The sequence below is a fragment of the Colossoma macropomum genome, unplaced genomic scaffold (assembly GCF_904425465.1).
Source record: "Colossoma macropomum unplaced genomic scaffold, Colossoma_macropomum, whole genome shotgun sequence".
Classification (NCBI taxonomy): Eukaryota; Metazoa; Chordata; class Actinopteri; order Characiformes; family Serrasalmidae; genus Colossoma; species Colossoma macropomum.
In genome coordinates, this window is record NW_023494797.1 from 197945 (window position 1) to 225491 (window position 27547).

Genomic DNA, 27547 nt, shown 5'->3' on the forward strand with positions numbered 1-27547 from the left:
ACTAAAACTGTACATGGAAAATAGTTATTGGGACATGATTATATTATGTGTCACGCATCCTCCGAGTACCTCGTTGGATTCAGACTCGATCTCCCAGAATCCTGTGGGAGATCACATGACTTTCACACAGTCAACAAACGCCGACACTAACTTGGATTCAACCTCCCAGAATTCTCCGGGAAGTCACCTGACTCCTCACATGACTTCACGCTCTCATTCTCCCGAATTTTAATGTGTGTGACCTGTGTTATTGATCACATGACAAACCTAGTTTAGTTTGTAAGCCCGGGCTTTAGCATAGGGACTTTGCGAGGTATTGTATCCACTGCGTGATCTACTGAGCGTTCATTCCATTGTATGTTTTTCGTGTATGACCTTTGCTTTTCGTTTCTCGACCCTTTTTGCTCTGCCCTTTGGATTATTAGCCCTTGTGCATGATTACTGATTTTTGACCTTTTGCCTGTATTCCCAACTACGTTTTTGCCTTTCCCTTTTTGGACGTTTCGCCTGGTGTTATGTTTGTGTGTTTGTTTCTCTTGTGCTTTCTGGAATTGACCCATGCTTGTTTTGTGATGACAACTTTGGATTGTGATTCAATCAGTAAAGCCTCCTTTGTGTTTTACATCTGTGAGCGTCTGAATCTGCTTGGCACGTTACATTATGGCTGCGAGAAAAGCTTTGTTATGGAAGCACATCAGCAGCAAAATTAAAATGAGAATGTAGTATGTTTAATGTCAGTGTATTCTTATGTTTGAATTTAAATTTGTCATTCATATTTGTGAGTCAAAATACTGAAAATTCGTTTCACGATTTAAATTTTCGGCTTTGTACACAAGTGTTGACATTTTTATTTACACAGAGATTTAGATGCTTTGAGTAGCTTTGTTTAAATTAAAGTTTCCAGAACTGTATATTTGAATTTTTATTCTGAGCTCAGAATTGCATATGTGAGTGGGAAATTTAATTTTAAACATAAGAATACACTGCCATTTTACATGTTAAATTCTCATTTTAATAATGCTATGATATGCTATGCTTCAATGATATGCTTCAATGCTTCATGTAGAGCTGAAAGTTAGATGTCAGTCAGTCAGCCACTGGTTTGGCTCAGACTAAGCAGCTTGAGGCTTGGACAAATCTAGCAGATAAACTACAAACAGTGAAGTCGAGATCAGCAACACATTGGTGCAAGGCGTGCCACCTTTCTGTTAGAGATGTTAACCTCAGCCTGCAGTTCGATTTGATTCGTGGTACTGGGTTTAAGATTTGAGATTCTTATGATATTTTGAACAAAATTTGAATTAAAAAATTAAGACTACAATCAAGTTGTTGCACAACGTACTAATAACACCTAGAGCTGGGTCTCATTGTCAGGTGTAATCCAAATAAATTTCCTGCTCCATATTGATAGGAAGCTGGCATTCTCTCTGCTACATTACCTGCCAGCTAGCTGGCTGGAGCAATAGGAAATTTTGTTCAGACTTAATCTGGCATTAAGACTGGAATGGCTGAGTTCAGCACGTTACTGTAGAAAGTAGTTTTTGAGTGGCTTAAAAACCTTAATAAATAGCAAATGGTTACTCCACGGTTTTTTGTTTTTGTTTCCACTACTCTCCTGCAGCACTCATCACTGAGTGCGTTTACATGTCCTTTACAAACCTATAACTGCAGAAAATCAGATTTTGTCAGTATTCCGATCAGTGCATTTACATGCATGTGATTAATCAGATTATGGGACAACTCCGGGTCTACATGAGTCAGATAATAATCTGATTTTTGCAACCAACCAATAAAGTCTCAGAAGGTGTGAAAAAATGTATTATAAAACTCGACTTTGTGCTGCAGATTTTTTTTTAAGACCACCGCACCATTTTACCTCCAAAATATGAACATACATAGAAGATTTAAACACACTCACTGACATGTACAGACATGCCTTAACTTATAATTTTATGCCACTTGCTATTAAAATTTTTTTATAGGATAATTAAAATGTATATTATATGATAGTTGTGGCCCTGAAATCTGATTGGCTGAGCTGTGTTCAAAGCCGTTGTAAAATCCATGACACATGCACACCTATGACCGCCTCACCAAAACTGAATTTTATATTACTGCACCGGCATAAAAAACACTTGTGCTATTCATAGAATAATCGTGGTATAATCGTGGAATAATCATGCTGCTCGCATGGACCACCAACTGCACAGACGAAGAAAGAACCCATTTTTGTTTAGGCTGAGGGGCTGACAACGTATTTTCTCAGCTTGTCACCTTGCTAACAGCCTAAATGACTCCATCAGTAATATCACAGCCTTCCCTCACTAAATAGTGTGCTAGAAATGGAAGTTTAAGAATTTCAGCCTCTACAGATCCTAATAGTGCATCATTCATCAAGTATGGATGTGGCTGAATCTCATATGACTATTTTTAGCTGTATCTAGCACTGTTGGGGTGCAAGATCCTGTATCGAAATTCTTATATAGTGCACTATTTAGGGTGCAGGGAGCCATTTGAAATTCGGCCCCAGTGTGAGAAGAGGGACACTGTTGGATTGGTGCGAAATAAGACTCACAATAGTAATTTGGGGACCAAAAAATACTTTGCGAAGGTTTTTGCATTGAACAATGCTATGTTATCATATGCTCATTTAGAGCTGGGTGATATGGCCAAAAATGTTATCACGATAAACAAAATTCATATTGTTCGATATCAATACATACCGTGATAAATGTCAAATCATTATTGCTTTTAAGTTTGAAGGCTGATTTTTGCTCCTGGGTGGTTAATTGCTGTTTTAAACTATCCTTTATGGTTGGAACACGACAAACACTTGCCAAACAGTGGAACATTTAGCTGCTAAAAACAGCTAGCCTGGAAAGCTAGCGTTCTCCCGTTCTCCAGTGCCTCACAGCTTCCTCAGTTTACTTTCGTTTAAATCAGGGCTGTAATTTACATGAACCCACTTCTTTCTTTCACTTTCGTTGCTTGGGAATGCACTAATACTTAAATATGACTTTTTGAGTGCTGTAACAGCGCTTTAATTGTGAGGATTGTGATTGTGATTTAACTCTGCTAAAGCTGGTTAGGATGTTAGGAAAGAGGTGAGTTCGCCGTAGGACAGTATAATTACACCACTGACCTTGTCACTCACACTCGGTCACAGGAGAACAGACCGCCGGTCGCTCCACTCAAACAGGGAATGTTCAACTCCGTGTTTCAGGCGTTGCTAAAGACTCATCTTCCTCGTGGCCCCCTCCTTCTCTAATCATGTAGAAAAACTCGGAAGTCCGCCCTCTCCTGGTGACAGCAGAGTAGTGCCGCTTTCCTTGCAGTAGAAAATGCCTCCAAGGCTTTCGCTAGAACGTGGAAGTGTGAGAATGGAGTATTATATTGAACATTTATCGAACATGTCGTATCGCTCTATCGAGGAAAAGTTATATCGTGATAATTATCGTTATCGTTTTATCGCCCAGCCCTATGCTCATTGCTATATGACAAAAAGTTAAAAAGTTCATGAAATGATTACAGTATACAGCAATGGGTGACCAAACATTCTTCTCCTCAATCAGCGATCCATGGTTGCTTGGCAACAATGCCATACTTTAAAGGAACTACATGCCTTGGCGGAATACTTATTTATGTCGATTATTATCAATAATAATAAGTTTTCTGAAAAATTGTGTATTTTATTATATATTATTTTGACCACCGTTTCATAAAAGCATAAGCCATTTGAGGTTGTGCGTTACTGCGACTTTATCATAGGAGGGGGAGTTTTAGGCACTCCGCTTAACGTCCTGCTTAACCATTTCCTGTGATAAAATCACAGTAACGCATGGCCCCTCATGGCTTATTGCTTTAGTATAAAATATAGGATTTTTTTTTATAATAATAAAAAAAAATGAATAAATAGGACTTATTGGTAAAAAAGAGCAAATTAACAACAATTAAATATCTAGTTTCATTTTGTTTATGCTATCATTAAAGTGAAACACATTCTTAAGCTTTTCTTTATAGAATAATAATATATTTGAGAACATTCAATAAAATGAACATACACAGTTGTTGCATTCTACATTCTAGGTATTTTTTTAGGTTTTTTTTTTGGCAGCATGTCAACATTTTTCCCATAATCAACATTGTCGATTTTAATTGTTGCAGCCCTGCGTACTGGTACTGCTAATGTACTGCTACCTTGAATGTAAAATTTCAGTGTTTTGAATATTAAAATTGAACAATTAATGGTTTATTATTAACTTGATGCTTGTATCCTGTGACAAGTCTTACAAATAGTTTGTTGAACCCCAATGACTAAAATAACAAACTCCTGTTTGTGCATGTGTGTGTCTATATGTGCATATTTACTTGATTTTTTTCCTCCTCAGTTTTAGTCATAGCCAATTTCATCCAGTAGCTATGTCTCCTTCTGTCACATAATGCTTCCAAGCTGAGAGGGTGAAGCTAGCATGTGCTTCTAGGTCGCACCACAGAAGTGTAGATGTCTCCCCCACCCTTCCTGTTTTAAACCACCAGGCCAAATGCAAGACAAGAAAATAATATTCAAAAAAGGAAACAAAACCTTACTTGTAAAAGCTAAACAATCATGTTCTAAATGTAATGTTAAGTAGCAGTATTGTGTAGGTGGTTATATAATATGTTCAATAAAATGATCATTAAAGATAAGAACTCCACATACTGATGCTCATTGAGTGTGTAATTATCATATATGCCTATTTGCAGTCAGCCACATATACCATTGCTTAATATGAAAGTACGTGCTTTAGGGTGGTTCATTATAATACTAATTTCCACTACAGCCCTAAAACAATGTGCTCTCTTGGACCCCTGGTCATGGATGGCTGTGGCATCACCAGGGATTGAACTGGCCATATCCTGATGATGGGGTTAGGCGGTTGCACCACTCAGGAGCCCTTGTAGGCTTTATCTTTGCTGTGAATCAGTAAACGTTTGAACTTGAGGCCTAACTCTAAATATTATTGGATATCCTCCTAGCAGTCTGAAGAGCTGGTTGTTACACAAAACTGCATTCCTATATAGAATATGTTTACTACAGTTTTGGATCTTTTGCTTTATATACAAAGAATTTGTGACTGCATAAATGTATTCATAATATCCTGCATTTTTCCCCCTCCTCCAAACTGAATGTGAGTTTTCACCATTTATGATGAAAAGAGGAAAGGTTCTGGGAAAGAAGAGTAAGTTCTGGGACCTATTATCCCGCTTCCCGTCCGGCATGTGTGCTAATGTGTGGCTGTGATGATGAGGAGACAAAGCGGTGTCATGGAGCAAAATCTTGTTTGGGCATTGCTAAATGGACCCATTGTTTTCTGCACCACCTAGAGTGGATCTTTTTATGTCTTAGAGTCAGTCACACTATGCCACACTGTGTCTACAGTCAATGTGTATGAAAGTAAAAATTAATTTTGGTAAAGGTAACAACTAGGGCTGGGCAAAAAAACGATAATGATAAGTATCACAATATAACTTTTCCTCCTACACCCTTCTCACACGTCCACGTTTTAGCGAAAGCCCTGGTGGTGTTTTCTACTGCAAGGAAAGCGACACTACTCTGCTGTCGCCAGGAGAGGGCGCACTTCCGAGTTTTTCGACTTGATTAGAGAGGGAGGAGGCCACCAGTAAAAGGAAAAAAATGGTCGCCAAATATACTTCAGCAACATCTGAAACGTGGAGTTATACATTCCCTGTTTGAGTGGAGCGACCGGCGATCTGGCCTCCTGTGACCAAGTGACGAGATAAGTGACGTAACTGTACTGTACTGTCCTACGGTGAAAGAAGTGGGTTAATGTTAGTTACAGCCCTGATTTAAACGAAAGTAAACTGAGGAAGCTGTGAGGCATTGGAGAGCGGGAGAGCGCTATCTTTCCAGGCTAGCTGTTTTTTAGCTGCTGGCTAATTGAAGCAGCGTTCCAGCGCTCCGTCATAACACGGTGAATTGATAATACAGTAGATCAAACAAGACACAATCACAGCTTTCAGTTTACATATCTAAAAAGGAGGACTCTGTTTGACTGGTGTGAGAGATTCACACTGCAGATAATGCTTTTACACAGCGAATGTCAGATATTTTGCGGTTCACCCCTTAAACTACTACGATAGCATAGAGAAATCCAGCCATTGCTAGCTGGTGTCTGAATACTGTGATATGCTCTGACATGGATGTTGTAGGAGTGACAGCAGTGACCTACCGAACCGAGTTGACGTTGTTGAGAAACTAAAGAGTTTAGGACTGTTGTTGGCCACTTGTTTAGTATTTGTAACTGGATAGCCGAGCACTCGTCACCACACAGCTAAAAATAATCTGTTTTCCTTCTTAAATAATGACTATTACAAAAATTGCAGTTGTGCTTTTCCAGCTGATAAAAACAGCTCAGAAAGTTTCTCCCACTGTCCCAAGACAGATTTGTGAAATGTTCTACTGTTTGCCGAGTGTTTGTCATGTTCCGACCATAAGTGATAGTTTAAAACCACAATTAACCACCGAGGAGCGTAAATCAGCCTTCAGACGTGAAAGAAATAATGATTTGACGTTTATCGTGATATGTATCGATATCGAACGATATGAGTTTTGTTTATCGTATAATGTTTTTGGCCATATCGCTCAGCTCTAGTAACAACACTACATATGATACATTTTCTTTATTACATTATAACATTAGTTATAATGTAATAAAGAAACTATTTCTTTGTTTCTTTATAACATTAGTTAGTTTAGTTCTTAGGTTAACATCATTCCAGTGCAGTACCATCCAGAATTATGTTGTTCTCAAAACCTGTTCATGTCACAGTTACTATAATAAGAGAGAGGAATAGGAGGCTAATTGCTGGGGAGGGTTGACATCTTTTGGAGAAAATGTAACTGACATGTACCCACTAATAATTACCCTTTTTAAAGATGCCTTAGTGTTTAGGAACTCTTTTCTCAAACGTTTTGGCAACATCGTTTTGGCAAGGTAGTTTTGAGGTCCTGATATTCTTTAATGGCATCACAGACTCATAGTTCACAGATGGATGCCCTAACATTCTCCAGTAGAATTTCTTGATACAATCTAGAATTGGAATGCAGTGCTCGATTTTTGCCAAACAACATTTTCCATGAAGATCTGTTTTTGTCTTTCTGTCTACTTCTGTCTACATAATATTATTTCAGTATTCTGGCTTCAGGTAGCCTTTAAGAACTTTCTTTTAACAGGGAGCAGTGTTCTTCCTGGAGAGTAGTGGCTTTCTGCGTGCTATCATTCCATACATTCTGTTCTTGTTTATTGTTTGCTTGATGGTGGATTAGTGAACACAGTAGCCAATGTAAGAGAGGCCTGCAGTCCTTAGATTCTACCCTGGGGCTCTTTCTGATGTCCCAGAATTTTATATGCCTTACTCTTGGAGTCATTTTTGTTGGATGACCACTTCTGGGAACGCTAACAGTAATATTGAATTTCCTGTTTGTACTCTCTCTGACAGTGGATTGGTGAAGTTTACACTCATCAGAATTTACTTTGGGACCTCTTCCAGCCTATTCTATTCCTAGGTCTTCAGAAATCTCTTCTGACTTGAGACATGGTATGCACTGACAAATGTGTGTGGTAAATACCAGACTTTGATGTTGAAGACTTTTTTAAATGGGGCAGGGTCAGTCACACTGTCATCCAGTTGACTGTAACTCCTACCCTAATCATGACCTATACCAGTCTGACAATTCTAGAGGTTCACATATTTTGCCAACAAAAATTAAATGTTGAATCAGTTTGTTCAATAAGCAAATTAAAAACTACATAATTGGTTATTTGTTTTATTGGGTTCTCTTTATCTGTTAAACTTATGCAGAAATGTACATAATGCGTAAGGGTTCACAAACTTTCAAGCAGCACTGTACATTACTTGTCATTGTATCTACCATCTGAGAAATTACAAAATGTGAAGCCTGCTGTTGTAGTGTATTTCGCTTTTACAGAAAATGTGAATCTGTAAGCTGTTTATATGTGCTGCTTGATGCTATGTCACACTGAGCAAATTTCTTGCACCATTTCAGTAAACACTCCCACTCATACAGCTTTCATACTTCAGAGTCACAGCTGCTGTTTCACATATGGACATCTCTGATGGACAGGATAGTGTAAAACAGCATCACTAAACACTACATTTTTGTGGTCTGTAGGCTTTGTGTGGTATAGTTTGACTGTCTTCTGGCTTCACTAGAGTAAGTTGGCCATATAGTGGAGCTGGGCGATTTGGCCAGAAATGTTATCACGATAAACAAAATTTATATGGTTTGATATCGATACATACCGCGATAAATGTCAAATCATTATTTCTTTCAAGTTTGAAGGCTGATTTTTAAGTTCTGGGGGGTTAACTGCTGTTTTAGACTATGCTTTATGGTCGGAACACGACAAACACTCACCAAACAGTGGAACATTTCAAAAATCTGTCATGGGAGAGTGGGAGAAAGTGTCTGGTGAGCTGTTTTTACCAGCTGGAAAAGCTTGGCTATTTTTGTAATAGTTATAATTTAAGAAAGAAAATAGATTATTTTTTGGCTGGCGATGAGCGCTCGGCTACCCCGCTACAAATGACATCACGGTATTCTGACACCAGCTAGCGACGACTGGATTTCTCTATACTATCGTAGTAGTTTAAGGGGTGAACCGCAAAATATCAACACCAGACAAACAGTGCGCTCTTTTTAGGAACGTTTAAACTGAAAGCGGTGCTTTTGTGTCGTGTTTGATCTACAGTATCATCACTTCTCTGTGCTGTGTGAGTGACAGCGCGCTGCTTCAAGTTAGCCAGCTGCTAAAAACAGCTAGCCTGGAAAGATAGCGCTCTCCCGCTCTCCAATGCCTCACAGCTTCCTCAGTTTACTTTCGTTTAAATCAGGGCTGTAATTTACATGAACCCACTTCTTTCTTTCACTTTCGTTGCTTGGGAATGCACTAATACTTAAATATGACTGTCCGAGCGCTGTAACAGCGCTTTAGTTGTGAGGATAGTGATTTAACGCTGCTAAAGCTTGTTAGGACGTACGGAAAGAGGTGAGTTCGCTGTAGGTCAGTACAGTTACACCACTGACCTCGTCACTCACCCTCGGTCACAGGAGAACAGATTGCCTGTCGCTCCGCTCGAATAGGGACTGTATAACTCTGCGTTTCAGCCGTTGCTAAAGACTCATCTTCCTCGTGGCCCCCTCCCTCTCTAATCATGTAGAAAAACTCGGAAGGGCGACAGCAGAGTAGTGTCACTTTCCTTGCAGTAGAAAGCGCCAAGGCTTTCGCTGAACGTGAAAGTGTGAGAATGGTGTATGATATCGGACATTTATCGAACATGTCGTATCGCTCTATCGAGGAAAAGTTATTTCGCGATAATTAGCGTTATCGTTTTATCGCCCAGCCCTACCATATAGTTAACAGGCTGACAGACTCCAATAATATTCAGAATATATTTAATCCTTAGTGAAGGAGTCAAAATCCAAACTGCTACATTCAAAACAAGTGTTACTCGAATGGCTGTAACATGCTTCAGATGTCTGTGTATGAGCTAGAGAGCTGCTACAGCACTGCTAGCTTGGTGCTTATGTAACGAAAAATTCTATTATGGTCTGAATGGAAATATTTTAGTGGTGGGAAACTGTTAAGGAAAAGCTATTTACCAAGGGAATTACAAAGTTTTACATTCAACATCACTGTAGTGAAATGCGTGGCTGGCGCATGCTCATGTGACTGTGGATCACAGCATAAACTAACAAAAGTTGACCTTGTAATGTCTCACTATACTGTGCTCTGCTGCATCCATTGTAAAGCACTATATTACAGCACACCCCTTACTCTACCACTTCTTTGAGACAGCTAATGAGAGCACTGGTCGTTGAGATATAAAACCAGCACCAAGAAATTTACCTTTATTCACGGGGGAGTAAATAACAGGGCAAAATACATTGTACAAGGCGTGATTTAAACTGTTTTTTGTTTTATATTCGTTTTGTTCTTAAAAGGTTTTATCATACTAATAAAACAAGAACAAACAGGGTGCAACAGACAAAGACAAAGGGAAAATAAAAAATGTAAATAAAATAAATAATAATTACAGAAATAATGGCAGTCACAAGTACATTAATCACATCAGATGGAGATTGTTCATACTTCAGTGCTGCATGAAGTCCAGAATATGTAATGTGAAAGATTGCCACTAGGGTATTATTTAAATTCTTTGAGTTTCAGGCTCTCCTCTGTAAATAAACTTGCCATACATCTGTCGAAAATGCACCATTTGGCCATAACGTATTACTGGATATTTTTCAAGTCAAACCTTGATTCTGACACTAATCACTAGCATTAAAAGCTTACAAAAGCTTTAAAAATCTCTTCTGCATTTATGGTTTATTTTCCGCTGACACTTCATACCCTGTATTTGGGGATTGTTGGCTTGAAACCCTTGTTTGACAGCCAAAAGCCTGAAGGGTTCAACTGGATTTAATGCTCTCTAGTATTATGGCAGTGTATTTGCAATGATGTCACTCTTATCTTTTCCTCCTCCTGAACAAACATTTCTTTAATTCAACAGAAATCTAGGTCAAGGGAGACATGAATCAGATTATTTAACCTCCTCTTTGTATAAATCTATTGCTGCACTAGTGGAGTCCAGAGAAGCTCAGAACTGGAGGAATATTATGAGTGGGGATGTGTGTTAGTATGTTTTGAATTAGTTTTGTAGTGTCTCATTGGGCAATGAGAAATGTTTTCAGGACATTAATTTACTTAAGTAGTGTTCATTTGACAGTCACTATTATGTAATGTTTAAGACAAATGTGTTTGCCAGTTTTCATTTAACACTAGCTATCTTGGTTATCTTATGGCCTGGACTTCATCTACATTATATTATGAATAACAAACACAATCTGTCTGAACTAATGTCAGCAAAAATAATGTACTGTTCTTATCGGTACTGAATACATCATTCAGACACTCACAGTGTAGTCTGGAAAACGCATGTGAACCCCTAGAGTAATGACTTCAACAAAATCATTCCAAAGATGTTTTCAGTGTAAAATCCTGTTTCCATAAAAGTTGGGGCGCTACACAAAATGTAAATAAAAACAATGATGTGCAAATCATATAAACCCAATATTTAATTGAAAATAGTACAGACAACATATCAAATGTTCCTATGAAACAGAAGTGTTACTGATTTTTGAAAATTATTTGCCCATTTTGAATTTGATGTCAGCACGTTTTGAAAAAGTTGGGACTGCTCTTATCTGATATAGGATTCTAGCTGCTCAACAGTCCTGGGTCTTCTTTGACAGATTTTTCATGATGCGCCAAATGTTTTCTATTGGTGAAAGTTCTGGAGTGCAGGCAGGATAGTTTAGCACCCTGACTCTTCTTTTGCGAAGCCATGCTGTTGTGATGGATGCAGTGGGTTCATGTGGTTTATCATTGTCTTGCTGAAATATGCAAGGCCTTCCCTGACAGAAACGTTGTCTGAATGGGAGCATATGTTGTTGTAAAACCTCTATATTCTGTTCAGCATTGATAGTGCCTTTCCAGATGTGTAAGCTGCCCACACCATAGGCACTAATGCAATCCTATACCACCAGAGATGCAGGCTTTTGAAATGTGCGCTGATAACAAGATGGATGGTCACTCTCCTCTTGAGTCCACAGGACACAGCGTCTGTGGTTTCCAAAAAGAATTTCAAATTTTGATTCATCTGATCACAGAACAGTTTTCTATTTTGTCTCAGTCCATTTTGAATGAGCTTTTGCTCAGAGAAGACGGTGGTGTTTTTGGGTTGTGTTGACATATGGCTTCTTCTTTGCATGATACAGCTTTTACTTGCATTTGTGGATTGGATAGCAAATTGTGTTGATGATTTCTGAAAGTGTTCCTGAGCTCATGCAGTGATTTCCAGTACTGAATCATGCCTGTTTTCAGTGCAGTGCCACCTGAGGACCCGAAGATCACAAGCATCCAATATTAACTGCTGGCCTTGTCTCTTGCGTACAGGGATTTCTCCAGATTCTCTGAATCTTTTGATATTATGTACTGTAGATGGTGGGAAAGTCTTTGCAATTTTACGTTGAGGAACATTTTTCCTGAAATTGTTCCACAATTTTTAGACGCAGTTTTCGCAGATTGGTGAATCTCTGTCCATCTTGGCTTCTGAGAGACTCTGCCTCTCTAAAATGCTCTTTTTATACCCAGTCATGTGAGGTAGTTGCAAATTGTGAAACACACAGTGCAACTCAGTTTTCTAAAAGTTGGGGCACTGTGCAAAATGTAAGTAAACAGCATTGAAAATAGTATAAAGACAACATATCAAATGTTGAAACTTATAAATTGTTTTGTTTTTGGAAAATATATGCCAATTTTGAATTTGATGCCAGTAACATATTTCAAAAAAGTTGGGACCTTGGGGCAGTGCTGCTGTTTATGAGTTGTCATTGTCTTGCTGAAATAAGCAAGCCCATCAGATGTTAGTTTTAACTTGCAGTTACAAACTGTTGACAGACAGTGGTTTTTGTGTTCCTGAGCCCATGCAATGATTTCCACTAAAGAATCATGTCTGTTTTTAATGCAGTGCCACCTGAGGGCCCAAAAAAATCATGGCTAGCCAGTATTGATTTTCAGACTTATCTTTTGCATACACAGATTTTTCCGGATTCTCTGAATCTTTTAATGATATTATGTACTGTTTATGATGACCCCCCCCCCAATCTTTACTTCTGAACAACTCAGGCTCTTTGGGATGCTCTTTTTTATACCCAGTCATGTTACTGACCTGTTGCCAATTAATCTAATTTGTTGTGAGATGTTCCACCAGGTGTTTTTTTAGGATTACAGTACCAGTTTTTTTGTTGCCCCAGTCCCAACTTTTTCAAAATGAGCATATAATTTTGCAAAAGCAATACAATACAATTTGTACTATCTTTAAAAGAAATACAAGGTTTATATTATTTGCACATCATTGCATTCTGTTTTTATTTACATTTTGCACAGCATCATGCTCTAATGATCATAGGCTATGGCGATATAAACACACTTTTGAACACTAAAGCAGTTCTAGGGGTGGGAATCTCTAGGCACCTCACAATACACTTCGATTACGATTCAGAGGGCTGCGGTGCGATTATACGATGCATTTTGATGCATCTTTTTTTCTATATGGGATTTTTTGGAACTTGGAACTTTTAAAGCAAAGTATTTGTAATGACCCACAATGAATTTACTTCCAATATCTTTTATTATTAAATCAAATGGAAGTGATGTGGCAAGTGAACTGGAAGGCTCTCATTCACTGCTCTTGTTTGGAGCACATGAGACGCAGGCTGCCACTCATCTGCGATAAAATACGCAGTTATAGTGAAATAAGATCCTGTGGCAGTGGGTGTCTATGCAGCAGATTACAGCTGTTCTACCCGTTTTCTTCAGTGATTTCATAACTTCGGTTTTGGTCTCGTTGTAGAGAGTGGGGTTGCTATGTCAGTAAAATATATTGGAGATGAAATGCTGTATATCTCAAAGACTGAGCACTGATGCAAATCCTTGGCAATAAAAGTTGCGATAGAGTTTGTAGTTCGCTTCATCTTTTCCGAGTTGGGTGGAAGCTTTGACATCACTTGCTTGATGGTCCTCTGGTTGGCAGCAACTACAACCTGGCAGAAAATGGATGGAAACATGTAATATGGTTTTCCCCCTCAACTCCATAGAAGCCAAAGTGCTTCCATACGCTAGCTCAAGGGTCAGCAACCTACGGCTCTTTTACTGGCCGGTTGTGGCTCCACATCAGAATTAGATTTCTAGGTAAAAATAGAATAATCCTCTTTTGCAGTAAAATAAAGCTCTGCTAATCATTCAAACACAGTTTTATAAATGATCTTAAACGCTGGAATTAATGTAGCCTATAACTGCTAGTTCACCTAGCTAGTAGTTAACGAAAAGGCAAAGAGAAATATTCAGGACGAACATCGATAATTTGCAGACGAATAGACTTATTTGCATTTATAATCACTCCAGCTGGTTTCCTGATACATTTAATCTGCAGCGAGAAACTGTCCAACACTAAAAAACATGTGAAACTGAAGTCGGTTTCTCGTTCTCCAGCTTCTTGTTTTAATTTTCCTGTTCCCCCTTATATGGTGCAGCAGTTACATTCTGGCACCTCAGGCTCCATTTAAGGTGGAACGAGAAAATTTCAATGAGAAGCCGGAGAACGAGAACCTGACTTCCGCCTCGTAAAAAGTAGAACATCGAGAGACGTTTTACAAGAAATTGTTCTACTTTTGTGGAAAAGTATCCAGTTGGTAATGCAAGAAAAGCAGCTACAGCTGAGCTAAAGGTGAAAGCAGAGCAAAGTAAGTCTGCATTTTTGTTTGTATTATATTTTTAGCCTACACTAGGATATTAGCACATACTGAGACACATGTATAGCCAAGATGGTAAAATGGACTCAAAATGTTGTGGCTCTCAAGGTGGTTTGATTTTTGTTAAAGACAAAATGACTCTCATTAACATTTGGGTTGCCGAGCCCTGCACTAGCTCTTGATGTAGTGTGCACACCACAGACTGTCTGGGCGCTGCACTTCCGCACTTTGCAAAGTTCTGCCTTTTGCGTTCCGTCAACTTTACGTTATTAATTAAAATTTAGAAAATCGATTTTTGATATTTGTGAATCGATGAGCAAGCCAATGGCGACAGTGGCAAGGAAAAACTCCCTAAGAGCAAGAGGAAGAAGAAACCTTGAGAGGAACCAAGGCTCAAAAGGGGGAACCCATCCTCTTCTGGTCGACACCGGATAGCAAACAGCATTAGTATAACATATTAAAATACAGAAACAGGGAAAAAGTGAACGTGTGAGAGCAACGTGACGATGGCACCAACAAACCCTGTTTACCGTTTTTCAACCATGAATTTTACCTTTCCTCCTCCTGTGAGAGCGAAGCAGCCACAGCTTCCTTCCCTCTCGTGTCTCTCACAAAACTGAAAGAGACATTTGATTGGATTTACTCCACACGGGGAGGGACACTCAGACAGACTGCATAAGTACTGGTTAGTTGGTACTAGATGAGTCATCCACACTTCAAGGTGTCCAGTAATGCTGTGCAGTTGCATCACAGGTACACATAAATAACAGGCGCTTTTATCGGCAAGTGAGTTCATGTACCTATTCAGATAATAGGAAAAATGCTAAATATCTGCTCCGATTATTGGTCAGGCTGATAATTGGTCGACCCCTACTTTGTATACATTTACTGATTGCAGCTGCTATTCCTGCACAGTTTGTCGGCCACCCTCTGCCTTATCCATTATCACCACCAGAGAACCACTGCTGATTACATATTTGAGTGGTGGACCATTCTTAGCACAGCGGTGATATAACAGTAGCATGTGAGCGGGTGTTGCACCAGTGTATAATGGGATTTTTACACATTGTGTAGACATACTCTTCACTATTAGACACACCAACCTTATTGATATTGCCTAAATATAAATGTACAGTGGTACTAGAGAGTTTGTGAACCCTTTAGCATTCTTTGAATTTCTCCATATGTTTGACCTAAAGTGTGATCTGATCTTCATTTAAGTCTTAACAATAGATAGAGAGAACCCAGTAAAAGATAATAATGAAAATTAAATAATCATTAATTTATTGAACAAAGTAATCCAACATGTAATTTCTCTTTTGACAAAAGTATGTAAACCAGTTTTTTAGTAACTGGTGTGACCCCTTCATCAAGAAGGAATTTTGACCCATTACAGAACTACTTCAACTCAACAACAAAACCTCATATCTCTGTTTTTCAGTTTTTGACATAATTTGAAAGAACCCATTGCCCATGACCCAGAATTACTTGGATAAATGTCTGGTTCCATTGACTTACATTAAAAGTAAACTATTTTTTCCTTCTCCTGTAAAGTTATTATTTTGGAGATATATGGTTTTGTTCTGACAACAGCGATATATTCAATGCTTCGGATCCTGCCATGATGTTTCTTTTGGATTAAGATCTGGACTTTGGCTCAGCTATTCCAAAATGCAAAAATTCTTCTGCTTCAGTCATTTTTTGGAAGACTGAGTATTGTTTTTAAAGTTGTTGTCTTTGGATCACAGACTGATACCCTGATGTTCTCATAAAACAATTCAGAATGTGTAGGACCATCAAACTTGGCAGAGGTGATGGGTGTCTTGATCATGCAGATTTAACTAGTTCTTGCTCATTGGGGGTGACCTCCAGTTCCTCCTAAATAAATGCTTATGTGCTTGAGTACCCAATAGAAGTAACATATCATGAAAACAGGGCAAGTTTGTGTACATTAGTTACAATGAACTCCATAGTAATGCCTGATATTTGACAAACCCAGCTCCTACGATTGTTCAGTTCTCTCAAGTTGTAAACATCTTTTTTTGGTCAACAACTGTATGAATTCAGTTAATACACATTAGGACTGTACGATATTGACATAAAATGTGATGTTCAATATAGCTGTTAGATGTCGCAATGATATTAGAATGATATCTGGCTGGATGTGTAAACAGAAACCTAACTAACCTCTTCTTTAAGCAGATAAACAAGGGGGAGGCTTCTTGTTAGGCTTCTGATGATTTGAGCTGGCAATGTAATGACATCTCTCTGGCGTGATGTGTATGAGGTAATTTGGTCTGTCATCGGAGCTCTTAATGATGTGTTTATTGCAGAATCTCATATTGTGATAACAGAACCATGCGATTTATCGTGCAGCCCTACTACACATTACGCACAATACAATTTATTACACAATCTTATTTATTCATTTTTTCTTCCTCCATGGAAAAATGAACTTGCTATACCATGCTGTTGCCTAGCAATAGCTTCGCTCAGTATTTACCCTTAATAAAAAATAATTGACATTATCAGACTGCATTATATTAGGAAAAAGGTTTATTAAATATAAATGAGGAAGAATGGGGGAGGGTATATGTTTGCGGAAGAGAGAGACTGTGAGTTTGAGTACACATTAATGTCCACCCTCCCCACCAACAAGAACCCTCAAGGTGCTAAATGTCTGTTTGTCTCCTTTGCAGGTTTTGAAAGCATTTTAGAAGGGCTGTTTGGGCCAGGGCTAGTAAAAGACCTTCCTCTTTTTCAAGGTAAGGATGATTGTTTGTTTGTTTGTTTTTAAGGATCTTTTGGTTTTCAGTATTTTGATTGTGATCTTGAGTTAGAAATGAAAGTCTCACATAGGGCTAATCATCACATTATTTTACAAAGTAAATAAATAGGATAAATGCAGTAATTGCGGTAAACTGCAGTAGACATTAGATTTCTATGTCAGTGGTCTCCAGGATAAACCTTCTGAGATAGTTGTCAAAAAAGGTACATATGCCTATTCTGATATACCCAGTGTTTTCCACGGGATTTTGTGACACTATGCCGGTCTCTCTCAGGCCCTTTAGCAGGGTTGGGGGGCATGTTACACTAAAGGGAAATTTTGTATATTTTAAAGTTAAATGCAGTCTGGTACACTTTGGGAGTAACATTAAGAAGTTTGATCTATAAAGAACTAAACAATTTTGTGCTTTAGTAATTTAATCATGATGACATAGTAAAAAGGTCATAACCACAGGGCATGGTAAAGGAGTTTAACATCTGGTCAGACAAAAAATGAATAGAGCAAACATTTCAGCCCTCAAAGAAATGAAGCAGAAGTGATTACCCATGTTCAACTGGTTTATATTTTAAGAAAATATGAAATATTTAATTGAGAATATATAGAATAATGTAAAGGATAATTAAAATTTTGCCAAATAGACCTGTAATATCAAGGGCACAAACATTAAGCTTAAAGCAGCAGCAGTAATTTAAACTTGATTAGTAACATTATGAATGGCCCAATATAACAAAATTGCATGAAATAATCTTGTATGTTTGCTGCCGCACCAGTGTTCTAATAATTTATAAAATACCCATCCAGTGGTCCTACCAAACATGCGCATATTATTAGAAGGCTATCATGCAGAAATCTAGTGTTTCAAATGTTTTATTGCGTTTTTAATGTAAAACAGTACCGACTCATCTTAATATTACTACCTGCGATTTAGACAAGGCTGAAGTTAGCTTCTTATTCTCAGATTTCTTTTAATTTTTCTGTTCCATCATAAATGGTTCCTGAGTGCCTAGATGACCTGAGGCACCAAAAGGCATCTGCTGCACCATTTAAGGTGGAACAAAACAATATTTTTAGAACATCTTATCTGTGATAGGTACAATAAATGAGTTATCCATTAATAATCCTGCTTTACCCTGTAAGTCTAACTAAGGATTCACTTATTTTTGCACCTGCACAATTTCTGCATACTGGGTGTAATACTGTTCTGAACTGACATTATTTCTCAAAACACTAAAGTTGCTAAATATTTGCACTTTATTTAAACTAAGACAAGACAAAGTCTGACTAAATGTGGTTAACAGAACGAAAAATGTTGTGATGGGGGAGTAACTAAGTAGCGCGCTACTATTTGTAGCTAACTACAAATTTTTGTGGCTAATAGCTGTAGCCGCTACAGTTTTATTAAATGTAGCTAATAGCTGTGGCGCCTACAAATTTTTATGTAGCTATAGTGATAATTTTCACGACAATTTCGCTACAGGCTTCAGGCAAGCCGCTCAAAATCTGAACCATAGAACGCGGCTGTTAACTGGGCTGGTGGCGATTGTGCAATCCTGACTGAGCCACGGACAATTGAGCAAACGGGCACGCGCGGGTCCCACGCGCTGATCACCCATCACTAGTAGGCTTAGCTCAGGGGTCGCAACCGAAATGTTAAGAAGAGCCATTTTGCCCTTTCAACAAAAATTAAACCACCTTGGGAGCCACAACATTTTATGTCTGTTTTACAATCTTGGTTATAACTAAGTCTCAGTGTGTGCTAATGTGCTACTATAGGCTAAAATTATAAATGAAAATGCAGACTTGCTTAGCTCTGCTTTAAGCTTTAGCTCAGCTGTAGCCGCTTTTTTCGCACCTTAGTCAGGAAACTTTTCCGTGAGTTTCTTGTAAAATGTCTCTCAATGTTCGACCTTTCATGAGCTTGAAGCCGCTTCTCATTCACCAGCTTCTTGTTCAAATTGTCCCGTTCCACCTTAAATGGTGCCTGAGGTGCCAGACTGTACTGCTGCGCCGTTTAAGTTGGAACGGGAGAATTCAAACGAGAAGCTGGTGAATGAGAAGCGACTTCAGCTTCGCGAGTTGTTGCAGATTAAACGTATTAGGAAACCAGCTGAGCGCTTCTAAATGTAAATAAGTCCATTCATCTCCAAATGATCGATGTTCGTCTTAAATGTTTCTCTTTGCTTTTTCAAAATCCGCATTGCTATGTGACCAGAGTCAGTCTTCAGCGTTAAAGGTTTGTGAATTAGCAGTTATGCGTTAACTCCATTGTGTTAGAACTGTGTGTTATAATGATTTTACAGCAAAGGAGGATTGTTATTTTACCTAAAAATCTAGTTCTGCTGTGGAGCCGCAACAGCTCTGCAGCAGTCGAGAGATTATTCCGGCCTGATTCTCACCCCAAACAGAGCCAGTGTCACTGCTGAGGCTACAGTGTTACTGAAGTTTAACAAAGGACTCTGAATGTCACGTCTGTATCTTGCTGAAATGTTTAAATTGGAGCAGCGTTATTTCAGCAGTTGACAATGCTTTGCACAAAGTTGTTTGGTTTGTATTTGGTTATTTTTGCTGATTTTTGTTAGGGAAAACCTGGAATGATTGACTTTGCCTTTACTTTGTCTAAATTTTTGTTGGATATCATGCCTTTGGTTGTGTAAGTCTGATTGTTGGTTACACTTAAACTTCCTTTTTGGTGATCTTTTTGTATATTTGCAGCTTTTCAATTGTATGTTTCTTTCTGGCACATGATTAAATGCAGTGTCTTGTTCACACTATCAGATGGGCTTGTTTGGTGTGTCAGGTGAAGATTCACAAACATTCTGACAATCGCACTTTGAAATTAGCTAAAATGCAGTGCACTTTTTTTCAATAAGTAGATAAAAAGTAGCCACTACTTTTTCTGGAAATGTAGCTAAATTGTAGCTAGCTACAAAGTTTGGGAAAGTAGCTACAAAGTAGCCAACTACTAATTTTTCAGTAGCTATCCCAACCCTGTAAATATACAGGGGGTTCCGAAATTTTCAAGTGTGACTGTGCACTTCACTTTTCATTTTCTGCAAGCTGTTTCACTCTCCCAGGCAGTTCTCCTTCATTCATTCTGGTTGGTGTTTACATCCTGCCCCATGCATTTATATGCAAAGTGCTGAAACTGCTTGCCGCCCAGGTAATTAAAGTTGAGCGAGAGAGTACAGATTTATGTTTCATCATTGTGTTACTCTAACAGTTTTGTGGTCTCAAAACGATGAGTCTGGTGAGCACCAGGTGTCTTAGTGTCTTGGTGTCCTTGTGCAGTCATAACCTCCTGATGCTAAGCATTTAAGAGTTGACCACTCATGCCCTGGATGTCACCTTTTCCAACCATTTCCCTCTGGTGGTGGAAGACTCAGGACCATCAAAGGCACAACTAGACATGTTAACAGTTTCCTTAGAGCTGTGGCCCTCATTAATAATTGTGGACACCTTGCACTTTAGACTGAAACTTGCAGTTCTCTTTTCAGTTAAGTATTTTTTTTTTAATTCTCACATACTTTTTTATGTATTACATATGTGCATACTTGCAAGACAATTTTTATGTGTAACGTACGATACTTGGGAAAAAAGCTGTTTATGATCTGACTGTGATTTCCCATCAAACTGAATCCACATCAATTTCAGTGGTTGAAAATGGAAAAATGCTATCAGACCTAAAAAGAAAGTCTGAATTTAGCACAGTAGCTTGGTATCTAAATTTCATTTCATTTGGTCAAGTCAGGTTTATTGATATAGTGCTTTTTACAACAGCTGTTGCCACAAAGCAGCTTTAAAGAAAATCTGGGTCCAAGCCCCAATTAGCAAGCCACGTGATTTACATAAAATGGATTTTTTTTTTTTTTTTACACTAGCAAGTAATACATGACGTCACACACAACAAAACATTTAGAAGCACAAATGAAGTGTGATTAGCCTCTGTGGAATAAGCACTGATATATAGAAACAGATTTGCAGCAAGAACGGTAATGAAATATTCTTTTTGCCTGTAAAGCCCAAAATACACAGCAATATACAATTATTCTAGAAACCAAAATGCACCATGAATAAATAAGTGTACAATAAGGGAATACATTCTCTAAAGGATCTAAAGGATAAACAAATACACAGGAATTGTCACAACTGATGGGATAAAAATTTTGTGTAGCTCTTTTCTCTGGCTGATGGGTCTGTGTACCTTCTGTTCATTTAATTTACGTTTCAAAATGAAATGCCCATGGGCTCCGCCTCCCGCAGGATTCAAGGAACATTGTTGTGGTTTCATATTGTTAATGTTGTTGCTTTGTTAGTCTAAAATGTGTGTATGTGTTATTTTTGTTATTCTGTGTTGGGGTGTGGGCAGGGACAGCAGTGTTAGAGGGGTGATGAAACCTATGAAGGGGGTGTTATACCAATGGTTTTTATAGTGGCAGTATTTAAAAGGGGGGGGGTTGGAGTAGACTAATTACACACTGAATTCAATTCAAGAAGATTCTATATTCAGGCTTTTTTCACACCTTGTTTGTTTGCTAACAAACCAGAGTTTGCGTTTCTGTGAGTTTGTGTCTTTTTGGTTTGGTCCAGTTGTTTTCACACTGCATATCCTACTTTGTATAAACATGAGACACTTAACCCCATGTGTATTACAGACAAAGCAACACTAATAAACCTTACTTTGCATGTCCCTCTGTTCCGCGACCCATGTGCCATGTGGATTACTTCGCTGTTATTTTATTTTATTGCTTGTCTGCAATTATTAGCAGCTTGTGCCACACACATGATACAAGCTTCTATAAAGAGTCAGTTTTAAAATGGGCAGATCATGTGCTGACATGTTGCTAGAAGAAAATATGATGCTCTGGTGTTGAATTCTTTTGTCTGGTGCAGACTAGGGGTTGTGGGAAAATCGATTCTTAGATGCATCGCGATGCAGACGTGGAAGATTCTGAATCGATTCACAAATGTCAAAAATCATTTTTTCTAAATTTTAATTTATAACGTAATGTTGACGGAACGCAAAAGGCAGAACTTGGAAGTGCGGAAGTGCGGCGCCCGGACAGTCTGTGGCATGCACATAACAAAAACACAACTGAATGAGCGAGAAATCCGACTGGCACCCTCTGCATTAAAAGCTAGGTTAGGTCAGGAGTCGACAACCCAAATGTTAAGAAGAGCCATTTTGTCCTTTCAACAAAAATCAAACCACCTTGGGAGCCACAACATTCTATGTCCAATATGTCTCAGTATGTGATAATGTACTAGTATAGGTTAAAAAATGGAACGTTAAGCGAAAACGAAGACTTACTTTGCTCTGCTTTAAGCTTTAGCTATAGCTGCTTTCCTCCCATCTCCGCCAGAAAACTTTTCTTCAAAAGTAGAACAGTTTCTTGTAAAATGTCTCTCAACGTTTGACTGTTTTACTCTGTTTTATTCTCTAGCTTCTTGTTCGAATTTTCCCGTTCCACTTTAAATTCTGCCTGAGGTGCCAGAACGTAAATGCGGCACCGTTTAAGGTAGAATGGGAGAATTTGAGCTCACTTCATCTTCGCAACTTTTTAGTGTGCGACAGTCTTTCGTTGCAGATTTAACCAGGAAACCAACTGCGCTGCTTATAAATGCGGGTCCATTCGTCTCCAAATGTTCGCCTTAAATCTTTCTCTTTGCCTTTTCGTTAGCTACTAGCTAGGCGAGACTCACTGTGTTGCTACACGACCTGCAGTCTGCACGCCATCCTTCAGGGTTATAGGGTGGTGAATTAGCAGCGTTTAAGACCATTTATTGTTAAAACTGTGTTAGAACGTCAGCAGAGCTTTATTTTACTGCAAAGGAGGATTATTTTATTTTTTACCTAAAAATCTAATTCTGCTGTGGAGCCATACCAGGGCAGTAAAAGAGCCGTTTCTGACCCCTGAGCTAGCGTATGGAAGCACTTTGCCTTCTATGGAGTTGAAGGGGAAAAGGGACCTGGACAGGAGCCGTACTATATGCAAGTTGTGTCACACTAAACTAAAATATTTTGGAAACGACAAACATGAGAAACCATATTATACTCCGGTTGTACTTGCTGCCAATCAGAGGACCATCGAGCAAGCAATGTCAAAGCTTCCACCCAACTCGGAAGCAAATTACAAACTTTATCGCAACGTTTACTGGCAAGGATTTGCGTCCGTTCTCAGTCGTTGAGGACCAGTGTTTTGGGCTGTGTTGCACACTTCGGAGGCGAGCTACAGCGTCCCATCTCGAAGATATTTTACTGACGCATCAACCCCCACACTCTCTACAACAAGACCAAAACCGAAGTTATAGAATCACTGAAGAAAACGGGTGGTATGGCTGTAACGTGATGCGTGGACATCCACTGCCACAGAATCTTATCACCGTAACTGCGCATTTTATCACAGATGAGTGGCAGCCGGTGTCTCATGCTCCAAACAAGGGCAGTGAATGAGAGTCTTCCAGTTCACTTGCCTCATCTTTTCCATTTGTTTTATTAATAAAAGATATTGGAAGTAAATTCAATATAGATCAAATACTTGGCTTTAAAAGTACCAAGTCCTCACACAGTGAGAAAAAAGAAACCCTGTATAGAAAAAAAGATGCATCAAGATGCATCAATAATTATTTTATAATCGCATTGCAACCCTCCAAATCGCAATCGAATCGTGAGGAACTGTAATTTCCAAAAATCGCAGGGCTCTGTGGTTCAGTTCACTTCTGGGAGTTTTACGATGGTCCGAATCAACAGGGAATTCATCAGGATACGGTTTCCTCAGAGCATGCCTGCGCTGCACTGCCTGTGTAATCTGCCTGTTTGACATCTAAATAAAGAAGCACGGCTCGCACGAGCAACAGTGAAACATTTTAATTTTGTCAACGCAGACTTCATAAATTATTTCCGATAGGCTGGACCAGATATCAGTGACCGGTTTAATTGAATTAAAACTGACACCCAATTCAACCAATCCATCATAAAGAAGTAGAGATGGAGTGAGGTTTGGTTTTGTTTTTGTGATTGCTTTACATGCAGACTATAAATGTGTTTATTGTAATGAAACACAATGAGAGTGATTATACATTTTATCAAGAATATGAGTGAGCGACAGCTCCGCTGGTGAAAATAAGGAAAACTTCTTGTAGCAGAATAACAGCCTCTCCCGTGTCATTATCTTCACCAAGATGCTACAGTACTGATCATTATGGTTGAAAGACATTCAATCCTCCGAGTGCTGCACCAACCAACGTCTTTGTTACATTAAACTAAACTGTAAGACACAGTGTTTGGCTTTAGGTCCTCTTGTGCTGTTTTTTTTGTGAAGGAAAAGTAAGGATTAACCATTATTTACACACAGAAACCACCCGAAATCCCTAGTGTAATTTAGTGTCCATGTGCCTGCATGGCGCATGTGTGCACAAAGAGGAGTCGGAGTTCTGCACATCTTTTTAACTTGAACTGGAGGGCATCAGCAGCTGATCTGAGGACCACAAAGCAGTACGGGAGTCTCTTGCTTACACAGTTTCATTGTTTTACAGATAGAGCAAAGCTATGCACGTTAAATATACAAACACCTGTACAAAATTTAGTCTACCAATATTTCAGAACAACAGGACCGTATTCTGTGCTTCTGTGACCATGTGCACTCTGCACTCTAATTCTGTGTAAAGTGACAGGAATGTTTACATTTAGATAAGTAAAATACAACCCTTTGTTCAGTTTCTGTTTATTATTTGATTTTATGATTAGTTTGTGAAATTGTAAAATGATATTTATTTTTTCACTGACAACAACAGAACGAAAAACGAGAATTGACTCATTTCCTGTTTTTGGTACTGATTTTTGAAATGAAAATAAAATTAAGGTACACGGACCCATCAGACCAGACATAACAGCTATACAAAACTTTGATCAGCTGTTACAATTCCTATATATTTGTTTAAATAGATTTTAGGACAAGGTAGACAAAAAGGATATTGTAACATTAGTCTTGAACTGGACATTTCCGTTATGACAGTGACAAAGCCTAGAGAGAGAAAAATAGAAAATACATGCTGGCTAGTTTTTAGGGTTCAAGCATGCAATGCATTGAACCCTATTGTAATTGTCAAGATTTTTCTTCATATTCTTTTTCTTCCCTGAAATGGAACGCACAGCCCAAATCGTAGAGACTTGAAACTTGGTCAGTAGGTAGTAGTCCCTCCCGCTACTCAGGCGCAAGGAATCAGCCCAGTCGGCCACAAGGGGGCGCTATAGCGCAGGTCAACGCGTTTGGGTCAATAACTCCTAAACCAGATTTTGCCAGACAAACCATATATTTTTCCTAGTTCCTTGGGTCCAACCAAACAACTTTGCCATTTGAACCATTTAGCTCCGCCCACTTAGATTTTGAGCTAATTTGCATAATATGCGAAAACTACTTTTACGAACTAGTCCTACAATTTTTGCCCGATCCTCATGTAATTGGTGTCAAAAAATTCAGAAGAGCCTGAACCTCAATAATTTTTAAAAACATTTTGACTTTTCTAAACAACATGGCTGTCATATGCAAATGAACCCTTCTGGATAAATTCAAAATAATTCAGAATTAATTTAAAATTCTGTAACTCGACAACCCTTCAGCCAAAAAATTTCAAACTTGACAGACACATTTGGGAGAAGATTCTGAGGTAGCCATTCGATTTTTGTGCGCATGTCATTAGGGGCGGAGTTAATGCTACATGGCTGTTTCTCAGCATCCCTACATCCGATCAGGCTGAAACTTTGCAGATACCATCTGTTGGCCAGACTATAAATGAATCCATAAGGACAATTTGATTAATTGAAGTATATGGTCGCCATCGGCCAATTAGCATTTAGCAGGCTTTTGACAGGCTTAACATTGACCGATCATCATGAAACTTGAGTGATCTCTACATATAGCCACTTTCTAACAACCAATCAAGTTTGAAAAAATTTGACCACTGGGGGGCGCTATTCATAAAAATGAACATATTATTACATATTATTACTATTTTATTACAAGTTTGCTTGACCATCATTGTGTATCATATGTAGTACGTTATTCCAAACAATTTTGCAAATGCATATTTATTACAAAACTGCATTGTTTTTTTGTAATCGGTAACTGTTTAAAAAGCCTACTTTTGGAACTAGTCCCTGGATTTTGATCTGATCTTTTCGAACTTGGTCTGAAAAAATTCTTTGGCATGTGTAGGTAAATAATTATCAAAAACATGTTGACTTTTCTACTCAGGGTCGTGTGGATCAATCAATTAATTACTGCGACCATGGCGTTGTTAGCTTGATTAGCTATAACTCAACAGGCATTGGTCAGATCATGTCCAAACTTTCAGGACTTTTACATATTTGGACTCTAATGGTGTCTGCCAAGTTTGTTCCAGATTGGCCTTTAGGGGGGCGCTTTAGCACTCAAAAACACTTAAAAAATCAATTAAAATGCTATTACGATGTTATTACAAGGTCGACATATAAACAATGCCTCAGTTCACTCACAGTGACTCAGTTCACTCACATGAACAACTTTGTAATTACATGTTATGTCAAAAATTGCACTACTTGTCTTTTATTTTGGCTTATTCATTCAAAGATTTCACTATACAAAGACTTATTATACAAAGGTCAAAAGGTCATTCTGACAAACTTGGTGAACGTCTTTGGATATGGTCCCTGATCAAGAAGGATACCATACTGTGGCCTTTTCACTAATTCTGACCCACTTTCACTGAGCTCCTCACACCAATAGTACCTCTTATGAGTGAATTGGGCTTCATTATGGCCTACATGAAATCAAAGGCTTAAATATAGAACCAATCCACTGTGCAAGTGCAACTTCTTGGATGTTCTACAAAGCAGTGTAGATCAGTACATATGAATGCAAACCTATAATGTGTTTAAAACACCACTGCTTCTTGTTTATGGCAACTGAAGGCCTTTTGATGAACTGACTTCCTATCAGTTCTGTTCACTCTGTCTATGAATAAGACCCACAGCTTGAGGCCTTTTTAGGTCTAATGGGTTAAACGAAAAGCTTGAGGCCTTTTTAGGCCTAATGGGCTAAACCTGCAGGAGGGCCCGTACTGCTGTTGCATGCTTGAACCCGCTCATTGCCACTTGCGGCTATATTTGTTCTTGCAGTTGCTAGTTGGCCACGGCTACAAGTGCGTCCTGCCTGTCAGAGAATTGAAATAAATTCCTTACAACCATGTAATCCTATTGTCAAAGTGTATACCTACACCCAAAGAGACTGTAAAACAAGGGAACGACATTTAATCTCGCTTTCCACACACAACACTGTAGATTAAGTGTTACAGGCTGATGGAAGCAGTGCTAGGCTGGAAGGGCT

The 27547-nt window shown here is 38.6% G+C and overlaps 1 protein-coding gene across 2 annotated transcripts in view; it reads left to right on the plus strand.

The window, feature by feature from the left end:
* Positions 1–27547, plus strand: part of lcor (ligand dependent nuclear receptor corepressor) — a 100571-nt gene that overhangs the window by 25291 nt on the left and 47733 nt on the right. For both annotated transcript variants that reach the window (XM_036583919.1, XM_036583920.1), the window contains exon 2: positions 17098–17163. In XM_036583919.1, coding sequence (XP_036439812.1) covers positions 17098–17163 — 66 coding nt within the window. The remainder of the gene's footprint in view (positions 1–17097; positions 17164–27547) is intronic.